The sequence below is a fragment of the Euleptes europaea genome, chromosome 5, assembly GCF_029931775.1.
Source record: "Euleptes europaea isolate rEulEur1 chromosome 5, rEulEur1.hap1, whole genome shotgun sequence".
Lineage (NCBI taxonomy): Eukaryota > Metazoa > Chordata > Lepidosauria > Squamata > Sphaerodactylidae > Euleptes > Euleptes europaea.
The window spans coordinates 84,536,726-84,555,725 of record NC_079316.1 but is presented as its reverse complement, the minus strand read 5'-3'; the positions used below and the strand labels follow the sequence as shown (position 1 = coordinate 84,555,725).

The following is a 19,000-nucleotide window of genomic DNA, read 5'->3' as shown; positions in this document are numbered from 1 at the left end:
CTCTCTTTAAAACTACAGATGGGTAGCCAAAGGCAGTAGGAAACAATGATGTTCCTGATCAACCTAATCTCATGTAAAAAAAAAAAAACAGGCCTGTGGTTTCGGTTGTGTGCTAGATTTTATATATGTTGCTTACTTAGAGACCTATCTCATGTAACATTGTTGTCATTTAAAAATATATTATTCTTTAAGGGGCCTGTTCTCCCCAACCCCTTCAAACAGGGTTTAGATATTTACTTGCCTACAGGATCCTCTCCTGCCACACTTACTTGGGTGGATCCTATGCCCCTCCTCCCACTCCACTGAGCAAAGTTTTCCTCTAACCCAAGGAGCCTGCCTCTCGCTTAAGTGGCATCTTCGCTGGAGAAGAGCCATTTAAGTTGGAGGAAGGTGTCTTTGGCTGGAGGAAAATTCTTTAGGGGACAGTTGGGGCCACCCTGCTGTCTATACGGAAGAAAATGGACGTGAAGAGAAGCAATTACATTTCCCTCCAATCTGCCCTCCAGAGACCTAAAGAGAATATATATCAAATCCCCCCACACCCATATTATCCTCACAACATCCCTGTCAGGTAGGATGAGCCGAGTGGTACTGACTAATCAAAGTCACTGAGCTTCATGCCTGATCAGCAGTTTGAACCTTGGATTTCCAGTCAAAGTTCAGCACTGCAGCCGCTGTATTAAATTGGCCCTTGAGAGCTCATGCGTTTGAGACTTGCTTGTAGCCTCATCTGGGTGAAATCTCGGCCAAGAAATGTCTGTTCGGGCCCAGGGAGTATTTATAGAAATGTACTAAGACTATACAGTGAAAACAAATCCAGTTATAGCTGTATCCCCTTTATGAAGAGTTCAGAAATTACACGTTTGGGTACATTTATTACATACTTGGTGTTCATAGAATCATAGAGTTGGAAGGGGCCATACAGGCCATGTAGTCCAACCCCTGCTCAATGCAGGATCACCTAGAAGGCAATCCTAAGCAGGTCTGCCCAGAGGCACATTCAGATCTATTCCCAGAGTTCTCGTTCTCCACCATTTCAATTCGGTTTTGCTACAAGTGTCTCTTGCAGCTCAGTATTGGTCTATTGATCTGTAGACAACAAACACCATTTTTCTTATCTTATTCATGGAAACAGTAACCAGGCTTCCCGAGAGAGCGCCGCTAACAAGCACGCCCCAGAAGCAAAAGCACAGCTGGAAGGAAAGGCAGTACATTGGAAACCTGTGTTTCCATCAGGTTAAGAAATTCCACACTCTTTTTCTTTGCAATGTGCATTGATCTTTGAACAGCAAAAGACAAATGTGTCTACAGATACAGGGATGGGGGCAGAATCCCACTAGGCGCTACGCTGCAAAGTTTTATGAGTCAGCCTCAAGTAGAGTCAAAAAGGTGTTGATAACCCGCCATTAAAAAGGAAGTGCATTCATCCCTGAATGGTTGATATGAATGAAGGTGAGCCAAAAGGGGCAGAGTGCATGCTTTGCAGAAAGTTCAAACCTTTGCACTTTCAGTTTAAACAAAACTAAGGTGTATAGATCTAAAGCTATGAGGATGCTTTATAAGTTCATATGTAAGAGCTGCAAGAGTCGGATTGGATAGGCTCAGGATCTCCATCACTATACCACTGAGTCCTGCAGGCTATAATCCAATAAAGAAATGTACAAAATTCAACGGCAAAATAAAGCTGTGTTAAATGCAGCTTTAATTATATATAACTATGTGTGTGTGATGTGCCATCAAGTTGCAGCCAACTTATGGCAACTCAGTAGGGTTTTCAAGGCAAGAAACTAACAGAGGTGGTTTGTGCCATTGCCTTCCTCTATATCACAACCCTGGTATTCCTTGGTGGTCTCCCATCCAAATACTAACCAGGTCTAACCCTACTTAGCAGCTTCTGAGATCTGATGAGATCAGGCTAGCCTGGGCCATCCAGTTCAGGGACATATAACTAACTATATGACTTCCCAAAAGAAAAGGCTGAACCGAACAATTAACAGTGCCTTTCTATGTCCTAAGAAGCCTATTTTCAACGTTTACCAGGGCAATGTCTTTTGCAAAATGAGAAAATATATGGTGTAGAATTTAGATCAGGGAGACAGAGGTCCAAACTCTACTCATTACTGGGTGATCCTGAGTCAGTCACATTCTCTAATTCTGACATCCCCATCACAATGAAGGTTTTAGGAAGGATACAACAGGAGAAGGGCCCCAAGTTTTGTGTTTTTTTGGTAGGAGGAATAGGATAAAAATGTACTGAACAAATAAACCCTTTCCTTTTGATCAGTAAATGCTAAACCATGTGCTTGTGAGCCATAAGAAATAAATCAAGCATTTAGGAACCCTTCATGTAAGAGGCTGCCTGCTGCATCTTTAAGGTTGCCAACCTCCAGGTAATAGCTGGAGATCTCCTGCTATTACAACTGATCTCCAGACGATAGAGATTAGTTCACCTGGAGAAAATGGCCACTTTGGCCATTGGACTCTGTGGCATTGAAGCCCCTCCCCTCCCTAAACCCCGCCCTCCTCAGGCTCTGCCAAAATCTGGTGACCGGTGGCGAAGAGGGACCTGACAACCCTATGCATCTCACTATGATTCATTTACTGCTCTGGCCTAGCTTTCCTCCACTCAGTTTCTAGTGGTGGTGGGTGACCTAACAAGAAACCCAGTAATTATCTACCCTGAGGACAGGCTGCTTCTGTGTGAGTTGCAGTCTCTTCCCATGCAGCACCAGAAACAACATGTAGAGAGAGAGAGAGAGAGAATTTTTTAACATATTTTTAAAAGAAAATTTTTTTTAAAGAAGAAGAGTTGGTTTTTGTATGCTGACTTTCTCTACCACTTAAGGAAGAATCAAACTGGCTTACAATCACCTTCCCTTCCCTTCAACAGGCACCCTGTGAGGTAGGTGGGACTGAGAGAGAATGACTTGCCCAAGGTCACCCAGCTGGCTTCGTGTGTAAGAGTGGGAAAACAAATCCAGTTCACCAGATTAGCCTCCGCCACTCATGTGGAGGAGTGGGGAATCAAACCCGCTTCTCCAGATCATACTCCACCGCTCCAAACCACCACTCTTAACCACTACACCACGCTGGCTCTTAATTCATCTGATCGCTTAAACTGAAGTAGACACACCCCATTCCAAGGTCACCCAGCTGGCATCACGTGGAGAAGTGGGGAATCATACCACCACTCCAAACCACCACTCTTAACCACTACACCATGCTGTAAGACAGGTCTCTGACAATATTTCAATTGTGCCTCAGCTGTCTGAACTTTGGGAAACTGTTTTTTAGAAGAGGGGATAGTCTCAGGTGGGGGTACCTTCTTTCTTCATTGTCTAAAATATAATCTATATCAATGTAATTGATCTATGTGTGTGTGTGTAAAGTGCCTTCAAGTCACAGCCGACTTATGGCAACCCTTTTTTGGGGTTTTCATGGCAAGTGACTAACAGAGGTGGTTTGCCAGTGCCTTCCTCTGCACAGCAACCCTGGACTTCCTTGGTGGTCTCCCATCCAAATACTAACCAGGGCTGACCCTGCTTAGCTTCTGAGATCTGACCAGATCAGGCTAGCCTGGGCCATCCAGGTCAGAGCAATTGATCCATACTGAAAGCCAAATATATTGCAGTGGTTAGAAAATTAAGACAGTAGCACAGAGTTCAAGTTCTCATTCAGACACAGAGCTCACAGAGTTACCTTGGGCCAGCCACTCTCTCAGTATGCCCTAATTCATCATGCTGTTGCAAAGGTAAAATGCAGGATGAAAACGCTATGTACACCATTCTCAGTTCCCTGGAGAAGTGGCAGGATAAAAATGGGATAGATATTTGGCAAGTCGTTTTGAAATGTATTTGCATTGTCTGAGGTTCACTGCTGGTTTAAAACTCATATATTCATTTCCAGAAGATGGAATTGAATGGGTGTTTTTAAAAAGGCCCTTACACTGAAGATTTTTTTTTACTAGTTGCATGATGTGATTATGTCCACATCAAAATTATATTAAAAGTCAGTAGATTAAAAAGTATTCTATAAAAAAAATTATATTGAAGGAACCCATTTTGAAGCAGCTTTTGAATAGGAATGAAAAGGTGGTCTAATTTGAACTGACAAATAGAATTCCTTTATTTTTAGTAACTCAGAAGTAGCCTGTAATACTGCCAGCAAATAAGATTTTTAAAGCAATTTGAGGGTGAATAATATCATCATAGGACAGCTTAGCAAACTTAGGTAGCTCTCCAAATTTATCAGCAAGAAAATGATGTAAAGACAGTATAATCTTGGCTTGGCTCATGTAATCTAAACAGATTCATAAAATGTTAACAATCCAGGAATGTATTGCCACCAGAAACTACTTTAAAATACCCCTAATGAGCATACCTGAATAGAATTATTCTGATAGATAAGTAAAAAATTGTTTTTCATTGCAGAACTTTTCAGTAAAAATTTTTTAAATGTTATCTGTTTTTATTATTATACTTGTATTTTCAAATTTTTAAATTAAATATATAGAAAGGAATAAGCGACTACCAGTAGTAATCCATGGATGATATTAACCAGACAAAAGTCACTACAGTTATACAGCAGATAACCTTTTATAACCTTCAAAGATAACCTTACCAATGGAAGTTGGCTTCGGGTAGTCGGCTCAAGGTTGACTCAGCCTTCCATCCTTCTGAGGTCAGTAAAATGAGTACACAGCTTGCTGGGGGTAAAGGGAAGATGACTGAGGAAGGCACTGGCAAACCACCCCAAAAAAGTCTGCCTAGTAAACGTCGGGATGTGACGTCACCCCATGGGTCAGGAATGACCTGGTGCTTGCACAGGGGACCTTTAACTTTTAACCTTTGAGAATTTCTTGTGCTCCAGGCCACTAGTTTAACTATTCATTGTATTGTTTAATAGTCAGCATTTATGTATTTGAAGTCTCTTTCCATATGTCCCTGTGAGCCAACTACAGTAGTCAGGTAGCCAACAGTTGGCTAGCCTGTCAGTTAAGATGGCCCAGCCGGCATTGATCAGAACCGAAGCTTTTTCCATCAGGGCTCCAGCTTTGTGGAATGGCTTCCCTAAAGAGGTGAGGGTAGGGTTTCCAGGTCCCTCTTTGCCACCGGCAGCAGGTTTTTGGGCGGAGCCTGAGGTGGACGGGGTTTTGGAAAGAGAGGAGGGACTTCAGTGCCATAGAGTCCAATTTGTCAAAGCGGCCATTTTCTCCAGGTGAACTGAACCCTATCAGCTGGAGATCAGTTGTAATAGCAGGAGATCTCCAGCTAGTACCTGGAAGTTGGCAACCCTAGGTGAGGGGGGCCCTCCTTGGAGATCTTAGAGGCCTGTCTGCTTTCCAGGGCTGTTGAGAGTGTTTGAACGGCAGGCTTCTTTTAAGTGCAGGGGGTGGAGATCTGGGGTTAGCTATTTTATTTTTGTTTTTAGCCGGGGATGTTTTAACTATTATTGTAAGCCACCTTGAACCACGAGGAAAGGCAGGATATAAATGTTTCAATAAATAAATAAATAAAATGATGTAATGCTGAAGAATAGTTAAAACACTTTACGTACATTATCTCAGCAATTGGTACAATAGGTTAGTAGTTTTGATCCATAATAAAAAAAACCATAATGTTCCACTGGCAGAAGTATTCCACTGGTGGAGGACAGGATGGTTGTTGCCAATTCCCCTTTTACTGTAGACCCCCCCCCCCACTTTGCACCTAGCAAAATTCCAGCCTTGAACTATGGGGCAGCATTTCAGGGGGTGAGTGAGAAAGCCGCAGTACATGAAAGCAGTGGTACTTTTGATCCAGACCATTAACACTAAGAGCTGAGCTGCATGTGTGAAACACATGTGTGAAACCGGCGCGAGGTTTCTTTGGGGGAGCTGAGGAGGGCGAGGTTTGGGGAGGGATTTCAATGCCATAGAGTCCAATTGCCAAAGTGGCCATTTTCTCCAGGGGACAGATCTTTATTGGCTGGAGATCAGTCGTAATAGCAGAAGTTCTCCAGCTAGTACCTGGAGGTTGGCAACCCTAAACAGAACACAGGGTCACATGGAGAGAACTGTACATGCAGAGCTTTTTGCATACTCAAGTTAATGCACGTACGTTGGATGTGGAGCTGTGAACCCGTTCCCCCTGTCCATATTTGCATTTTACATGCTTATGCATATGAGAAGGGGGCCTGAATCCTTATATCTTCTGACAGATTGTGCTCAGTGACTTTGCAGTTTATTTACAAGCCATTCTGCTAAGTATCTGAATGAAGAGATATTAAGCAGACAAAATGAATCTGTGAATCAGTCTTAATTTTGTTCTCTGGTGAAATGTTCATTTCATTTTGCATGTCAGTTCTTCCATAGCGTGCCAGAATGCAAAGCCTTCCACCAGCAATCTAAATAATAAATGACCATTCATTTTCTTTTTTTTCTTTTTTTAATACATTTTTATTAATTTTTATAACACAAAACAAAAACAAAACAAATACAATGAAATTAACATTAAAAATACAAAAAGAAAATACAGAAGGGTATCTATATACCTAAATTATTACATTCATGATTACTAAATTATAAAATCCATGAAGATACCCCTTCACCCTCCACCCACCTAAAAAGTGACCCTTCACCCGACTTCCGAAGAAGTGTCTAGACATTATTTATAATAATACTTGTTAACACAATAATATAAAGTTATTAAAACTAGTTTCTATAACTCACTAAGTAATAGTGTAAAGTCCATTTTTGCCAATTTATCCCAATATGAGGTGGCCTTAGACCATGCTTTTTTAAATTCTTCCATATCCTTTCCATGTAGGAATTCCGTTAATTTGGCCATCCTCATATACATCCATAATTTCTCTCTCCAGTCAATAATTGAAGGTTTATTCACTTGCTTCCAAACTTTAGCTATCACAATTCTTGCAGCAGCAAAACTATATTGGCAGATAACCCTATCATTATTACTCATATTTTTTGGTGGAATACCCAATAAACAGAATACCGACTTCCTTTTTACTCCACCATTAATCAAATTATTCGTTTCCCTCAGTACTTTTTTCCAAAAGCTTTTAATTTTTTTTGCATAACCACCATACATGCATATATGTACCTCTTTCCTTTCCACATTTCCAACATAATCCCGTATCTCCTCTATTCATTTTAGATATCATCACAGGGGTTATATGCCATCTATAAAACATTTTATACCTTCCACAATCGTTTCCTCTTCCCAAAGAAAGTCAGCCAACAGCATTTTCAGATATACTTTTAGGTCTGTACCCTCCAGTTTTTCTTTGAGACCACGTATACGAATCCAACTTTCTTTTATTTTTAACTCCAACATTGCTGTATGGTCATCACGTCTTTCCTCTCTCTCTTGACTTGCTTCCATTGACAGTTCTAAGACGTCAACCCGTTTTCTGGTTTCTTTGTTATCCTTTGATTGTTTCTGAACTTTTGCTTCAAGCTTATCCTGTTTTACTGTCAAAGATGAAATAGAGTCTTGTAATGCAGAAATGGCAGCTGTATTTTGGTTCAGACCTTGTTTGACAGATTCCATCTCTTGCTTGACTGATACCACCTCTTGTTTAATTTCTGCCACCTCTTTTTTAACTGATGTCACCTCCTGGAGTGTTTTAGTCAAAAGTTCTTGTAGAGAATTCAGGGTAGCATCAGGTTTTTTAGCCATTTTGGTAGCAATAGTTGTCCCTGTTACTGGAGAGGTGGCTGGTGAAATAGCTGGACTGGTGACAGAAGCTCTCCTACGTGATGGAAAAGGTTGCTGGATCTGAAGATGTTTAGACTCCTTAATAAATGTTTTAGGCTGCTTCTCTGTGTCTTTCTTTTCCTTGTCTTCTTTATCTCCCATCAAAAAAAAACTTGAAGTGGCTGCTTTTATAATCCAAGAGAAAGAAAAGGGGGGGGGGTGAAACATATTATTTAACACATCAGTTCATGAATCATTTGCCACTGGAACTTTAAATTGCTGCAGTAATCAGTCCTGGAGAGATATAGCACAGCTGTATCATCATTCAGTTTTCCATTGCCAGCTTTTAAACTCCTTCCAAGTCCACTTAGATCTGTTTCTAGCTTGGCTTTGCTGGCAAATTCCAAGTGCGCAACAGACTGGCAAAATGCCAAGTTTCACTTTAGAATTGTTAGCGAGTATATAACAAAGTCCAGGTTGCTTATCATGATTTTAAACACTGTCAGACACCTCCATGAGTTAGTTATTCATTTCTTTAGAGCTTAGAAAAAAAAGACCTTGTGTTGTTGATCCGAGGCTCAGCACCGCCTTCCCGGGCTCCCGCGATTGTAAATGGCACCGGCTCCTCCACTCACCCATCCGGGCATTCACCGCCGCTTCTGAGGCAGCGAACACACCTAGGACGAGATGCTCGCTGGCACCCCGATCAGCTTCCCCTCTTCTCCAAGGGGAGCCACATTGAAGATGTGGGGGGGCAGATTCCTTACCCCCCCCCCAGCCACTTTAAGCCCGGAGCGCGGTTTGTGCTGCCGCGGCATCCGCCCCCGGATCCAGAAGTCCCATGACCATTCATTTTCAAGTGGTAGTGGAACACCATGACAGTATAATTTACAAGATGGTGGAATGTTACAGTGAGTGATAGATTCCTGCATATTCTCACTCTTTCATTCTTTCCTCTGTTTCCATTGCACTTTGGCAGCTGGACTCTATGGCATTGAAGTCCCTCCCCTCCCCAAACCCTGCCCTCCTCAGGCTCTGCCCCCCAAACCTCCCGCTGGTAGCGAAGAGGGACCTGGCAACCCTAGCAAGTACCCACAGAATGAAAAGGGCCTTCCTGAAAGAGAGTTCAATAGAGAGAATGACCAGTCATACCTAGTTCTCAAAACTGGATTTTATGTTCACAAAGACATAATCTAATAATCTAATATGATAATATAAAACCCATATCAATGGGTTTTACATTCACAATAACAATTAGTGTATTCATTCAGATTATTAAATTCAGAATATGGTTTTGAGGCCTTTTTCATGCATCTATTTACAGCATTCCTGCTTTGTAGAGAAAAAGAAGAATGACGCAAGTACCACTGATCATCTAGCTCATGACCTCAGTGGTAATACTGAAATGGTTGAGGAATTTGCTGACTGGATGCAAAGTTCATTCACTGAATTTGAAAACACAAAATCTTGTAAAAACTTGCAATGAATCCCAAATACCAGTATCTACATAATTGATTCCAAACTTCCTCCTGGCTGATCAGCGCCCCTGTATTACAGAGGAGGTAGCAAAGTTTCTTTTAGCTGCTCTGAGGCTTCGAGGAGCCAAGCGCAAACCTACTTGATTGTTGTCATGATTGATTATATTATTTTCATATAAACGGTATTACTGTATTATTTTATCTGTATATTATCATATTTATTATTGTAACTGAAATTTCATAAAGGTTGATAGAGAATTGATCCCAAAGCTCACAAAAGGTTGATAGAGAACTGATCCCTAAAGCTCACAACTGTGATGTTTTTATTTTGGATGACAGCAGATTCAGCAATCTATTCAGGGGTAGGTTTTCACCTGAGGGTCCACAAAGCCCCATTGCATTCCTAATGTTCTCTGTTGATTCTCTTTGTTTTATTGAGGTGTTGGGTCTTTTTAGTTAGTTTGTTTTTAATTACTTTGGATGATTAATATAAAATATGTTCACAGACATTATGGAGCTTTCTTTTTTAATTTACTTAATTTATCTTAAATTTGATTGCAGTGAGCACCCCTAATTAAAGTGATTTTTTGATGATAATCAGTCACAATGGAATCAAATCAAAAATCCGGGGATGGATTGGCCGGCACCCAGAAAGAAGCTACCCTCCGCACATTAATTCAGCGCACGGGATATAATTTGATTCAGGTAGGAATTCCCCATCACATTCTTGGTTGCTATTTTCTCATTGATTTGAAAGTAAATTAAATAGTTTACAGTGCCATCCTAAACAGAGTTACACCTTTCTAAGCCAATTGGCTTCATCTGATATGGATGGCACCATTAACAAGGGTTTGCTCAATTACTAGGACAACAAGTTCTCTCCTCAATCAATAATAATATTTTTCAGTATCTATGACAAAGATAGAATTATTTCACAAGTTATTGCATTATATGTGATGGACATATGCTTTCCACCTGTGCTGCCCCTAGTGAAGTTTTTTTATACAAAATACACAGCTAGGTTCATTCAGCCAGCAACCCCACCCCCCTTAGTTATCTCCGGAGCAAGTAGGTTTGTCAGGAGCCTGTAGTCTCACAACCTGGTTGGGATTGTTTGTATAAACTGCCATCTCTGTATGAAGGCTCTGCATGCCAGTGTGGTGTAGTGGTTAAGAGCAGTGGTTTGGAGCAGTGGACTCTGACCTGGAGAACCGGGTTTGATTCCCCACTCCTCTACATGAGCGGCAGACACTAATCTGGTGAACCAGGTTGGTTTCCCCACTCCTACACATGAAGCCAGCCGGTTGACCTTGGGCTAGTCACAGCTCTTAGAGCTCTCTAGCCCCACCTACCTCACAGTGTGTCTTTTGTGGGGAGGGGAAGGGAAAGTGATTGTAAGCCAGTTTGAATCTCCCTTAAGCAGTAGAGAAAGTCGGCTTATAAAAACCAACTCTTCTTCTTTTTCTTCTTCTGCTGCAATTCAGACATTTGCAGCTGATCAGAAACAGGTTGCCATGATCACATAAACCATGGCAGCTACCTGTCCTACCACACTTCGAGGATGTGCTGATTTCTCAATCTCAGTTGGGCTCTACCACGATGACCTTGCTGGTGGTCCTGTACAGCCCCCTAAGAAGTTTACATGGGTTATCATGCCCCACATCCAAACTTCAGGGATACACTTTTTATTTTCACTGCAATGTAATGACGTAAGCCCATGCATCAGAATATTTGTCACCGGAGAGATTTTAAGATGCGCAGTTCTTAATACTTTAAAATTCACAGACATTACCTGAATAAATGCAATGAGAAAGTCAACGTGAGTTAATTATTAAAGGCAATGATTGTAATGGCTAGATGCTAATTCGCGTACTTTCCCTGCCAGCTGGATGATTAACAATTACTGATCTTCTCGCTCTTGTGTGCTCTCACCAAGATATCTATTCTCTTTACAGATGCTTTGCCATCCAGTCAGAAAGAAAGGTGCAAAAGTTCACAGTAGAAAGGAGATACAGTTATTACTGGAGCAGAGGAATAATTTTTGATATTCTGTCAAAAATAGTGATCTGCCATCATTAAAGGCTTTTAAAAGGGGGCCTGCTAGTTCCTTTCTCTTCCCATTTAGATGTTATAATACATTTTTGTTATAAGCAATATTTTAGGATGAAAGTAAAGAAAGAGGCTCTTTCAGGTCTCATGAGGTGATGTCAGGATAGGTCTGACCGCACAAAAAATCCAAGTGGTCTCTTGGGGCAGGAATATTCTCAGAGGAAATAACCAAACAATATATGTTCTGGAAGGGCATGTAGTGCAGTTCTTGGGGCTGCCATAGGGTTGCTAGGTCCCTCTTTGCCACCAGCAGGAGGTTTTTGGGGCAAAGCCTGAGGAGGGTGGGGTTTGGGGAGGGGAGGGACTTCAATGCCATAGAGTCCAATTGCCAAAGCAGCCATTTTCTCCAGGGGAACTGATCTCTATTGGCTGGAGATCAGTTGTAATAACAGGAGATCTCCAGCTAGTACATGAAGGTTGGCAACCCTAGGCTGCCAGAATGTCTTTGGGGTGGTCCTAAGATATACCTAATGAAATAAAAACTGTGTTAGTAGCAGCAAAAGACCCTGCCTAAATGTTCTGTGGCCAGAAGGATTTCTGTCCATGGAATGTGACTTCCCTGACTCCCTCCTTTTGCTGCAGCCCAAAAGGCCCCCCTGAAATACTGCACCTGAGGGGTACAGGTTCCCTCCCCCAATAATAGCTTGGGGGGAAGGTAAAAGTCATGGGGCATCAGTCAAAATCACTCCTCATTAAGAGTTCAGAACTTTTAGGCGGGATCCAAGCAATCGCAACATGAAGAAAATTAACTGATGTATACTGAGGAGACTTACAATTTTAAGGTTATGTGTATTTCAAAATATCTTTTTTTCTCTTTAATTCAGGAAAATGGCCAAAGAAAGTATGGAGGGCCACCACCAGGCTGGGATGGACCACCCCCAGAAAGAGGCTGTGAGATTTTCATTGGAAAATTACCCCGAGACCTCTTTGAAGATGAACTTATACCATTATGTGAAAAAGTAATAATTTTATATTTCCTAGATTTTCTTCTCTTACATGGGACGATGAAGATCCTTGTCTACTCTGGTCTCATGCTGCTATTGTATATGAAGTGCCACAAGACTGTTGCTGGTTTTTTTGTTTTTTTTACAGATTAACATGTTACATGACATGCTTATATAACCTAGGCATCCTTAAAATCCATAAACAATCTTGGGAGGTGTCGGGAGGCCATAGCTCTTTGTAATGAGCCAGAAAAGGCAAACTGATATGTATGCCTCAATCCTAAAAACATTCTTCAGGGTATAAGCCCCATTGAATAAAATGGGATTTATGTCCAAGCAGATCTGCTTAAGTCTGCTGTCTTAGGTCTTTTATGCATGGCTGTTTCCCTCGAGGTCATGCCTCCGATGACTTCAGGTCTTTGTGTTGATTATGCATACCGTTTCCAACCATCAAAGGTCGCCTCGCTCTCCCCCTGCATTTCCCTGCATTTTGCCTGCATTTTCAAAGACCTGTTTTTATTGCAAATCTGAAAACATGAGGAAATGCAGGGGGAGAGCGAGGTGACCTCTGACAGTTGGAAGCGGCATGCATAATCAACACAAAGATTCAAAGTCGTCAGAGGGGTGACGGTGAGTGATACAGCCATGCATAGAAGACCATAGAGTCGGTATAAATCTTCAACTGCAGCACACTTTCTCCATGAACAAACCAGAAAGTAGAACTGCTGATTGTGTCTGGAGTTTATGCAGTAAAACAATGAGGTGTATTCAACTATACATTACATTCATAAGTAGCTCATTGTTGATGTAAAGTTTACACAACTGCCTACTGTTATCAGAGCTTTGGATGAAGTGAAGCTTTGGCCACATTTGGAGTGGGATTCTCTAAAAACTGTGAAAGGTATAGCTGGTAGTTGCAACTCGTGCTCAGGCTTCTAGAGGCATCCTTACAGACACAGGTGTGTATGAAACCCTCCAGATCTACCTCCGCTCCTTACCTGTTTCCTAGTAGAGGTTGAAAGTGTGAGCACTGATCATCTCCTCACCTACAGCGGCCAATACTCCATGGCATGTATCATACCCTGAGCAAAGTTGGAAGATTTCCTTCAGCCTAAGAAGCCTTCCTCCCAGGAACAATTCCAACTCCAGTGAAAATCTGTTGTTAGAGGAAAAATATTTAGCTCAAAGTGGGATACATGCCACTTCCAATGCAGTAGCAACACCACTATTTTTCCGTCAAGTTGCAGCCAACTTATGGTTACCCCATAGGGTTTTCAAGGCAAGAGGCTTTCAGAGGTGGTTTGCCATTTCCTGTCTCTGCAGAATGTCCCTGATACATAAGAACATAAGAAAAGCCATGCTGGATCAGACCAAGGCCCGTCAAGTCCAGTAGTCTGTTCACACCGTGGCCAACCAGGTACCTGGAGAGAATAGGTATGCATCATGACTGGAGATAATAAGTATGCATTTACTAGTAGCCATGAATAGCCCTATCCTCCATGAACATATCCACTCCCCTCTTAAAGCCTTCCAAGTTGGCAGCTATCACCCCATCCTGGGGCAGGGAGTTCTCAAGAAGGGTGAGATGCTCATGGACAAGAAACTATTCCCATGTAGACAAGATAAGAACATAAGAAAAGCCATGCTGGATCAGACCAAGGCCCATCAAGTCCAGCAGTCTATTCACACAGTGGCCAACCAGGCGCCTCTAGGAAGCCCACGAACAAGACGACTGCAGCAGCATTATCCTGCCTGTGTTCATATAATAGGCATGCTCCTCTGATACTGGAGAGAATAGGTATGCATCATGACTAGAACCCATTTTTAATAGTAGCCATGGCATTTCTTGGTGGTCTCCCATCCAAATACTAACCAAGGCCAACCCTGATTAGCTTCCGAGATCTGAGAATACACCTAACATATTATCAGGTCACATGTGAAAGCTGGATAGAATCCAGTTGGAGCTAATCTTTGGGCTAAGGCAAGATCTGCCAGACATTACATTTTTAAGAGATTAACTCAGTAAGTGTGTAATAGGGTTTGTGTGATCATAGTTTATAGTTTGTAAGACATACTTGTGTTATGTATGTCAGCCGTTTATATGTTGTTATTGAATTGTTTCAATAGTCTATATATATACTCTTTTAAAATGCTGCTTTAATGTGTTCAGTATTTTAACGTTGAAATGTTTTGAAGTGTTGATGTTCACTGCCTTAGGCACCCTATTTGGGAGGAAAGACAGCTTAGAAACATTTTAAATAAAATAAACATAATATAAGTTTAACAGAACATAAACATATCGCCCTCTAATTGTCTTCTCCCAAGTTTATTTAACTTCTACCTGGAATACAAGAAAATAGTCCAGGACAGACTTCTTCAGAGCAGTCCAACCTGCCCCTCCTCCCAGTGTAGCTTCCTCATTCCCATTGCTGTGCCTGTGTTGAAGTTCACAGTTGCATAACGGCTCATGTGTGTAGAGCAGCAGTTCCCAAACTTTTTGAGTCATGGAGCACTTTTCAGGAGAGAAATTCGTCACGGAGCACTAATTTTCGCCTGGCACCTATATACGAAAATGAATGATGGTAGTATTGATGATGGAAGGTCGTTTAAGCATTTGGACATGTTCAACATCAAGTTTTATTTCATTAAAAAAAATTATTTTCTCCACTAATTTCACTACATACACACAAAAAACAAAAACATAAAGTAAGGCAACACATTTGAGAACGAACTCAAAGCAAGCATTGTAAACCCACAATATTTTAGCCACATAGATCTGGTATTTAAAATCATTTTTTACAGTTGCAAAAACAAAAATGTCACTTGGCATCGTAAAAGAACCTAGATTCTAATGAGAGGGATGGGACTGTTTTGATTTGCATAATGTGGCTATATCTGGTTGAATTTAAGATAGCTGCAACCAAAGCTAAGTAATTTCTACTTGATACTTATCTACACACAGTTCATGGCTGCAAAAATTCACAATTTTGAGAGCTTGTCACATTTATTTTATTTATTTTTCTTTGCAATCTCTTCATTGAACACTAGGAGATGTTTCGCGGAGCACCAAGTGCTCTGTGGAGCACAGTTTGGGAACTGCTGGTGTAGAGAATCCAATGCACTTAATAGGTACCCTTGCTTCTGCAACAGAAAGACTGTACAAAGTCTTTCTTATGCACACACACCCCTGTGCTAACATACAGTTTGAATTCCAGTACAGGACTTATGTTTCTAACAAGTAAGCACAAATCCATGAAAAACTGGAACTTTCATGTAGGGCTGTCGATTCGGTTTGTCCGAACTGAAAAAACAGCTGAATTTTCTGCAATTCGGGGGTTTTCAGTTCGGATGGAACCGAACTGAAAAAAGGCAGGAAAATGACGCCCTGAATTCAGCAAATTCGGGGCGATTGCCGAATAAATTCAGCAGGTTCGGCGTTCCCGAACCTGCCTTTTCCCGTCTTAAAAGAACCCCTCCCCCACGCGCCTTCATGGGGCTTCCCTGAAGCCGGGCAGGGGGCGCTTTAAACAGATCTGCGCCTCCAGCTGGAAGGCGCAGATCTGTTTTCCCCCCGCACGCCTTCAGGGACACCCCCCTATTTAAAGACCCCCCCCCGCGTGCATTCACGGGGCTTCCCTGAAGGTGCACGGGGGGCGCTTTAAACAGATCTGCGCCTCGCCCCAGCTGGAAGGCGCAGATCTGTTTAAAGGGCCCAAATGCACTGAATTTATTCGGGAACACCCCGAACTCGCTGAATTCGGCTCCCCGTTTCCCCCCTTTTTTGAGTTCGGTTCAATCCGAACCGAAAAACTGCCAAATTGGGGAAAATTCGGCTGTTTTTCTGTTCGGGCTGAACCAAATCGACAGCCCTATTACTCACCTTCAGATGGAACCAGAATATGGAGGGAGAAAGTTTAGGCCTCCCACACTTCTTCTCTTACCATTACCACTGAGTGTTTCAAGAACACCTAATATTCCATTGTACCAGTGAGATCATAACACAGCCTAAAAGGATATGAAATAATTTCAAAAAGAAGCAGCCAGCCATCTTCCTAATGCTCAGTGTTGCTCTGAGGGAAACAAAATGTGTCATAGAATAGAATTCATTCAAGTCACCTACAGCAAGTTAAATTGGTAGGTATTTTTCAACCACTTGGGCATAGGACCTTTCTGTGATGAACAGTGCCATCCTATGCAGAGTTACACCATTCTAAACCCATAGCCTTCAGCTGACTTAACAAAGGTGTCACTCTGCTAGGATGACACTGTTAGAAACCTCTTGTCTCTTTTTGTTCTCAGCACAACCAGAAGTGGGATTTTTTTATAATGCGAAGAACAGATCAATGAGATAAATCATTACTTATATTTGGATAAGTGCACTCTACAATTCCTCAGACATGCACAGAAGAGCAGGCAATGTGTTATCAGTGTGTGCCATTTACTTTGCTAACTAGATCAAACAGTGCAAACGCAGCATGACTGTTAACTTCAACATATGCCTCCTTTGTTTATTTTGACTTTGAACGTGGGTCAGAAAGCATATCTTGAATCAAACATGCTTCGCTTTGCAACCATGGGCAATGGTCAAGCTACTCTGAAGAGGAACTGATTGCAAGAACCTCAGAACTTTGTCCGGGCTCTGTCTAAGAAAAAGGGTTATGGAAGATTGTTCTTTGCTCTTTCAGATCGGTAAGATCTATGAAATGCGAATGATGATGGACTTCAATGGAAACAACAGGGGATATGCTTTTGTTACCTTTTCCAGCAAACAGGAGGCCAAGAATGCTATCAGGCAACTGAACAATTATGAAATTAGGTAAAGCTGGTTGGTATTAGATGGCTAAGACTGAAATTGATTCAACAAATTATCCTGCAAATATTTTTGTGCAACTTGGTTACTCAAGGCCCATCTGGCACTTAAGTATCAAAACTGGTCCCTGCAAGCCACGCTGGGCCCCAGATCCAAACTACACATGGTATAGCAAGGATTTATACTAGGGATCAGCAACTGGAATACCTTGGGCCAGATCTAACCACCAGAAGTCCCTTAATGACCAAACTCACTGTCCAGTCTCAGCTTACAGTCCCTTACAAGGTTGTTGTGTGGATTAAAATGTATGGATTTTATGTATGAACAAATCTGTCTTGCATTAGATTTTTTATATAACAGTTGTTTATGCATGGGTACTTTCACTCAAGTTAGCCCCTGGTCTGACTCAGTTGTTCCTTGGAATTATGCATGAGTTTTGCACCCATTAGAGATGACCTCGCTGCCAGCCCTCACAAATCCCAGGACTTCTTGTTCCTCTATTAACCCAATTCTTCCATATTCCCTGAGCTCAGCCTGAGTAAAATCCTCCTGCATAAGGCAAAGCATGGGACATGGAAGCTTGGGGAGTGATGTTTCTCTCACAGACAGCACTACAGCCAATTACAAAGCAGTGTATCAAGGGGCAGGCATTAAAACACTTCCTGCTTCCTCTGAGTTCTTTCTGAGCAGAAGACAAGATTTTAGAAATGAGGCTTGCCCCCCCTTCCTTTTAGAGAGCTCTGTTTTTTAAAATGCTTTTTAATGTGGCAATTGGGTTTCTGAGGGGGGGTTCTCTCACAGTAGACACTACAGCCAATTACAAAGCAGCATTTCAAGGGGCGGGGACTGCTAGTGCATATATTCCCAACAGTAAAGTGTGGGTCCAGCAAGCAACAAACCTCAGGTAAAACTCCCATGCATAAACAACTAACATCTTCTCTCATTAAATGATTGGAAATATATTTATGAACAAAATCTTAACCTATGCCTAATCTATTTCTCAAAAAAATCTGATTATTATTGATAAATTCCTTACCCATTTGAAGGCATTGTTATCAGTTTATGATTTGCTACCTACATGTTGATACTTTATTTATAAAATCAAATTTAACACGATACTCATAGTTCTGAAGCACAATCTTGATCTATAGTCATGCTGGTCTATGACCGTAACAACAATAAACTAAACTTGATCTATAGTTCTCAAAAAAGTGAGTTTCACCACACAAATGGAATTGTTGTTTATATGCAGGAATGGACGGCTCCTAGGGGTTTGTGCCAGTGTAGACAACTGCCGTTTATTTGTAGGAGGAATCCCTAAAACCAAGAAGAGGGAAGAAATTTTGGCAGAAATGAAGAAAGTTACAGACGGCGTGATTGATGTGATCGTATACCCTAGTGCAGCCGACAAAACAAAAAACCGTGGATTTGCTTTTGTGGAATACAGCAGTCATCGGGCAGCGGCTATGGCGAGAAGAAAATTGCTACCAGGTAGTTTGCATAAGAATACTGCAGTATCACTGGGTATAGATAGGATCAGATGGTGGCCACCAACCTAAGCAACCGGATGGGTGTTACCAGCAAGGGAAGGAGAGGTGAAGATGCATTGCTCTGTGTTACCACCATGCAAGGACTCTTGTGCATGTACAAAAAGAGAAAGATCTCCATGCCATATACGAGACCTTTTGCACTCTCATACACAAACGTAGGAGAATCCAGGGTTGTCGAGTGCAGTGGTAACTTGGCAGCAGCTAGCAGTTCTTTGAGCAGCCAGCAAGTCTTAATCAATAGCGTGTGTGGGATGAATGTGTAAGATAACCGCTTTGTTGCCGTTGTTGATCCAACCACAAAGGAGAATTCCAGTCATATCTCTCCTTTTCCTCATTAGTAGCGTGCATCTGTGACAGTGGGAAAAGGGGTTTCCTATTTTATCCTGCTCTGGACTCAGCTACCACTGGTACA

The 19,000-nt window shown here is 41.8% G+C and overlaps 1 protein-coding gene across 1 annotated transcript in view; it reads left to right on the top strand.

The window, feature by feature from the left end:
- A1CF (APOBEC1 complementation factor) overlaps window positions 1-19,000 on the top strand; it is a 40,753-nt gene that overhangs the window by 1,393 nt on the left and 20,360 nt on the right. Inside the window, exons 2-5 of the mRNA XM_056849789.1 lie at window positions 9,777-9,880; window positions 12,109-12,243; window positions 16,914-17,044; window positions 18,291-18,529. Of these exons, the coding sequence (XP_056705767.1) occupies window positions 9,782-9,880; window positions 12,109-12,243; window positions 16,914-17,044; window positions 18,291-18,529 (604 nt within the window). The 5' untranslated portion in view covers window positions 9,777-9,781. The remainder of the gene's footprint in view (window positions 1-9,776; window positions 9,881-12,108; window positions 12,244-16,913; window positions 17,045-18,290; window positions 18,530-19,000) is intronic.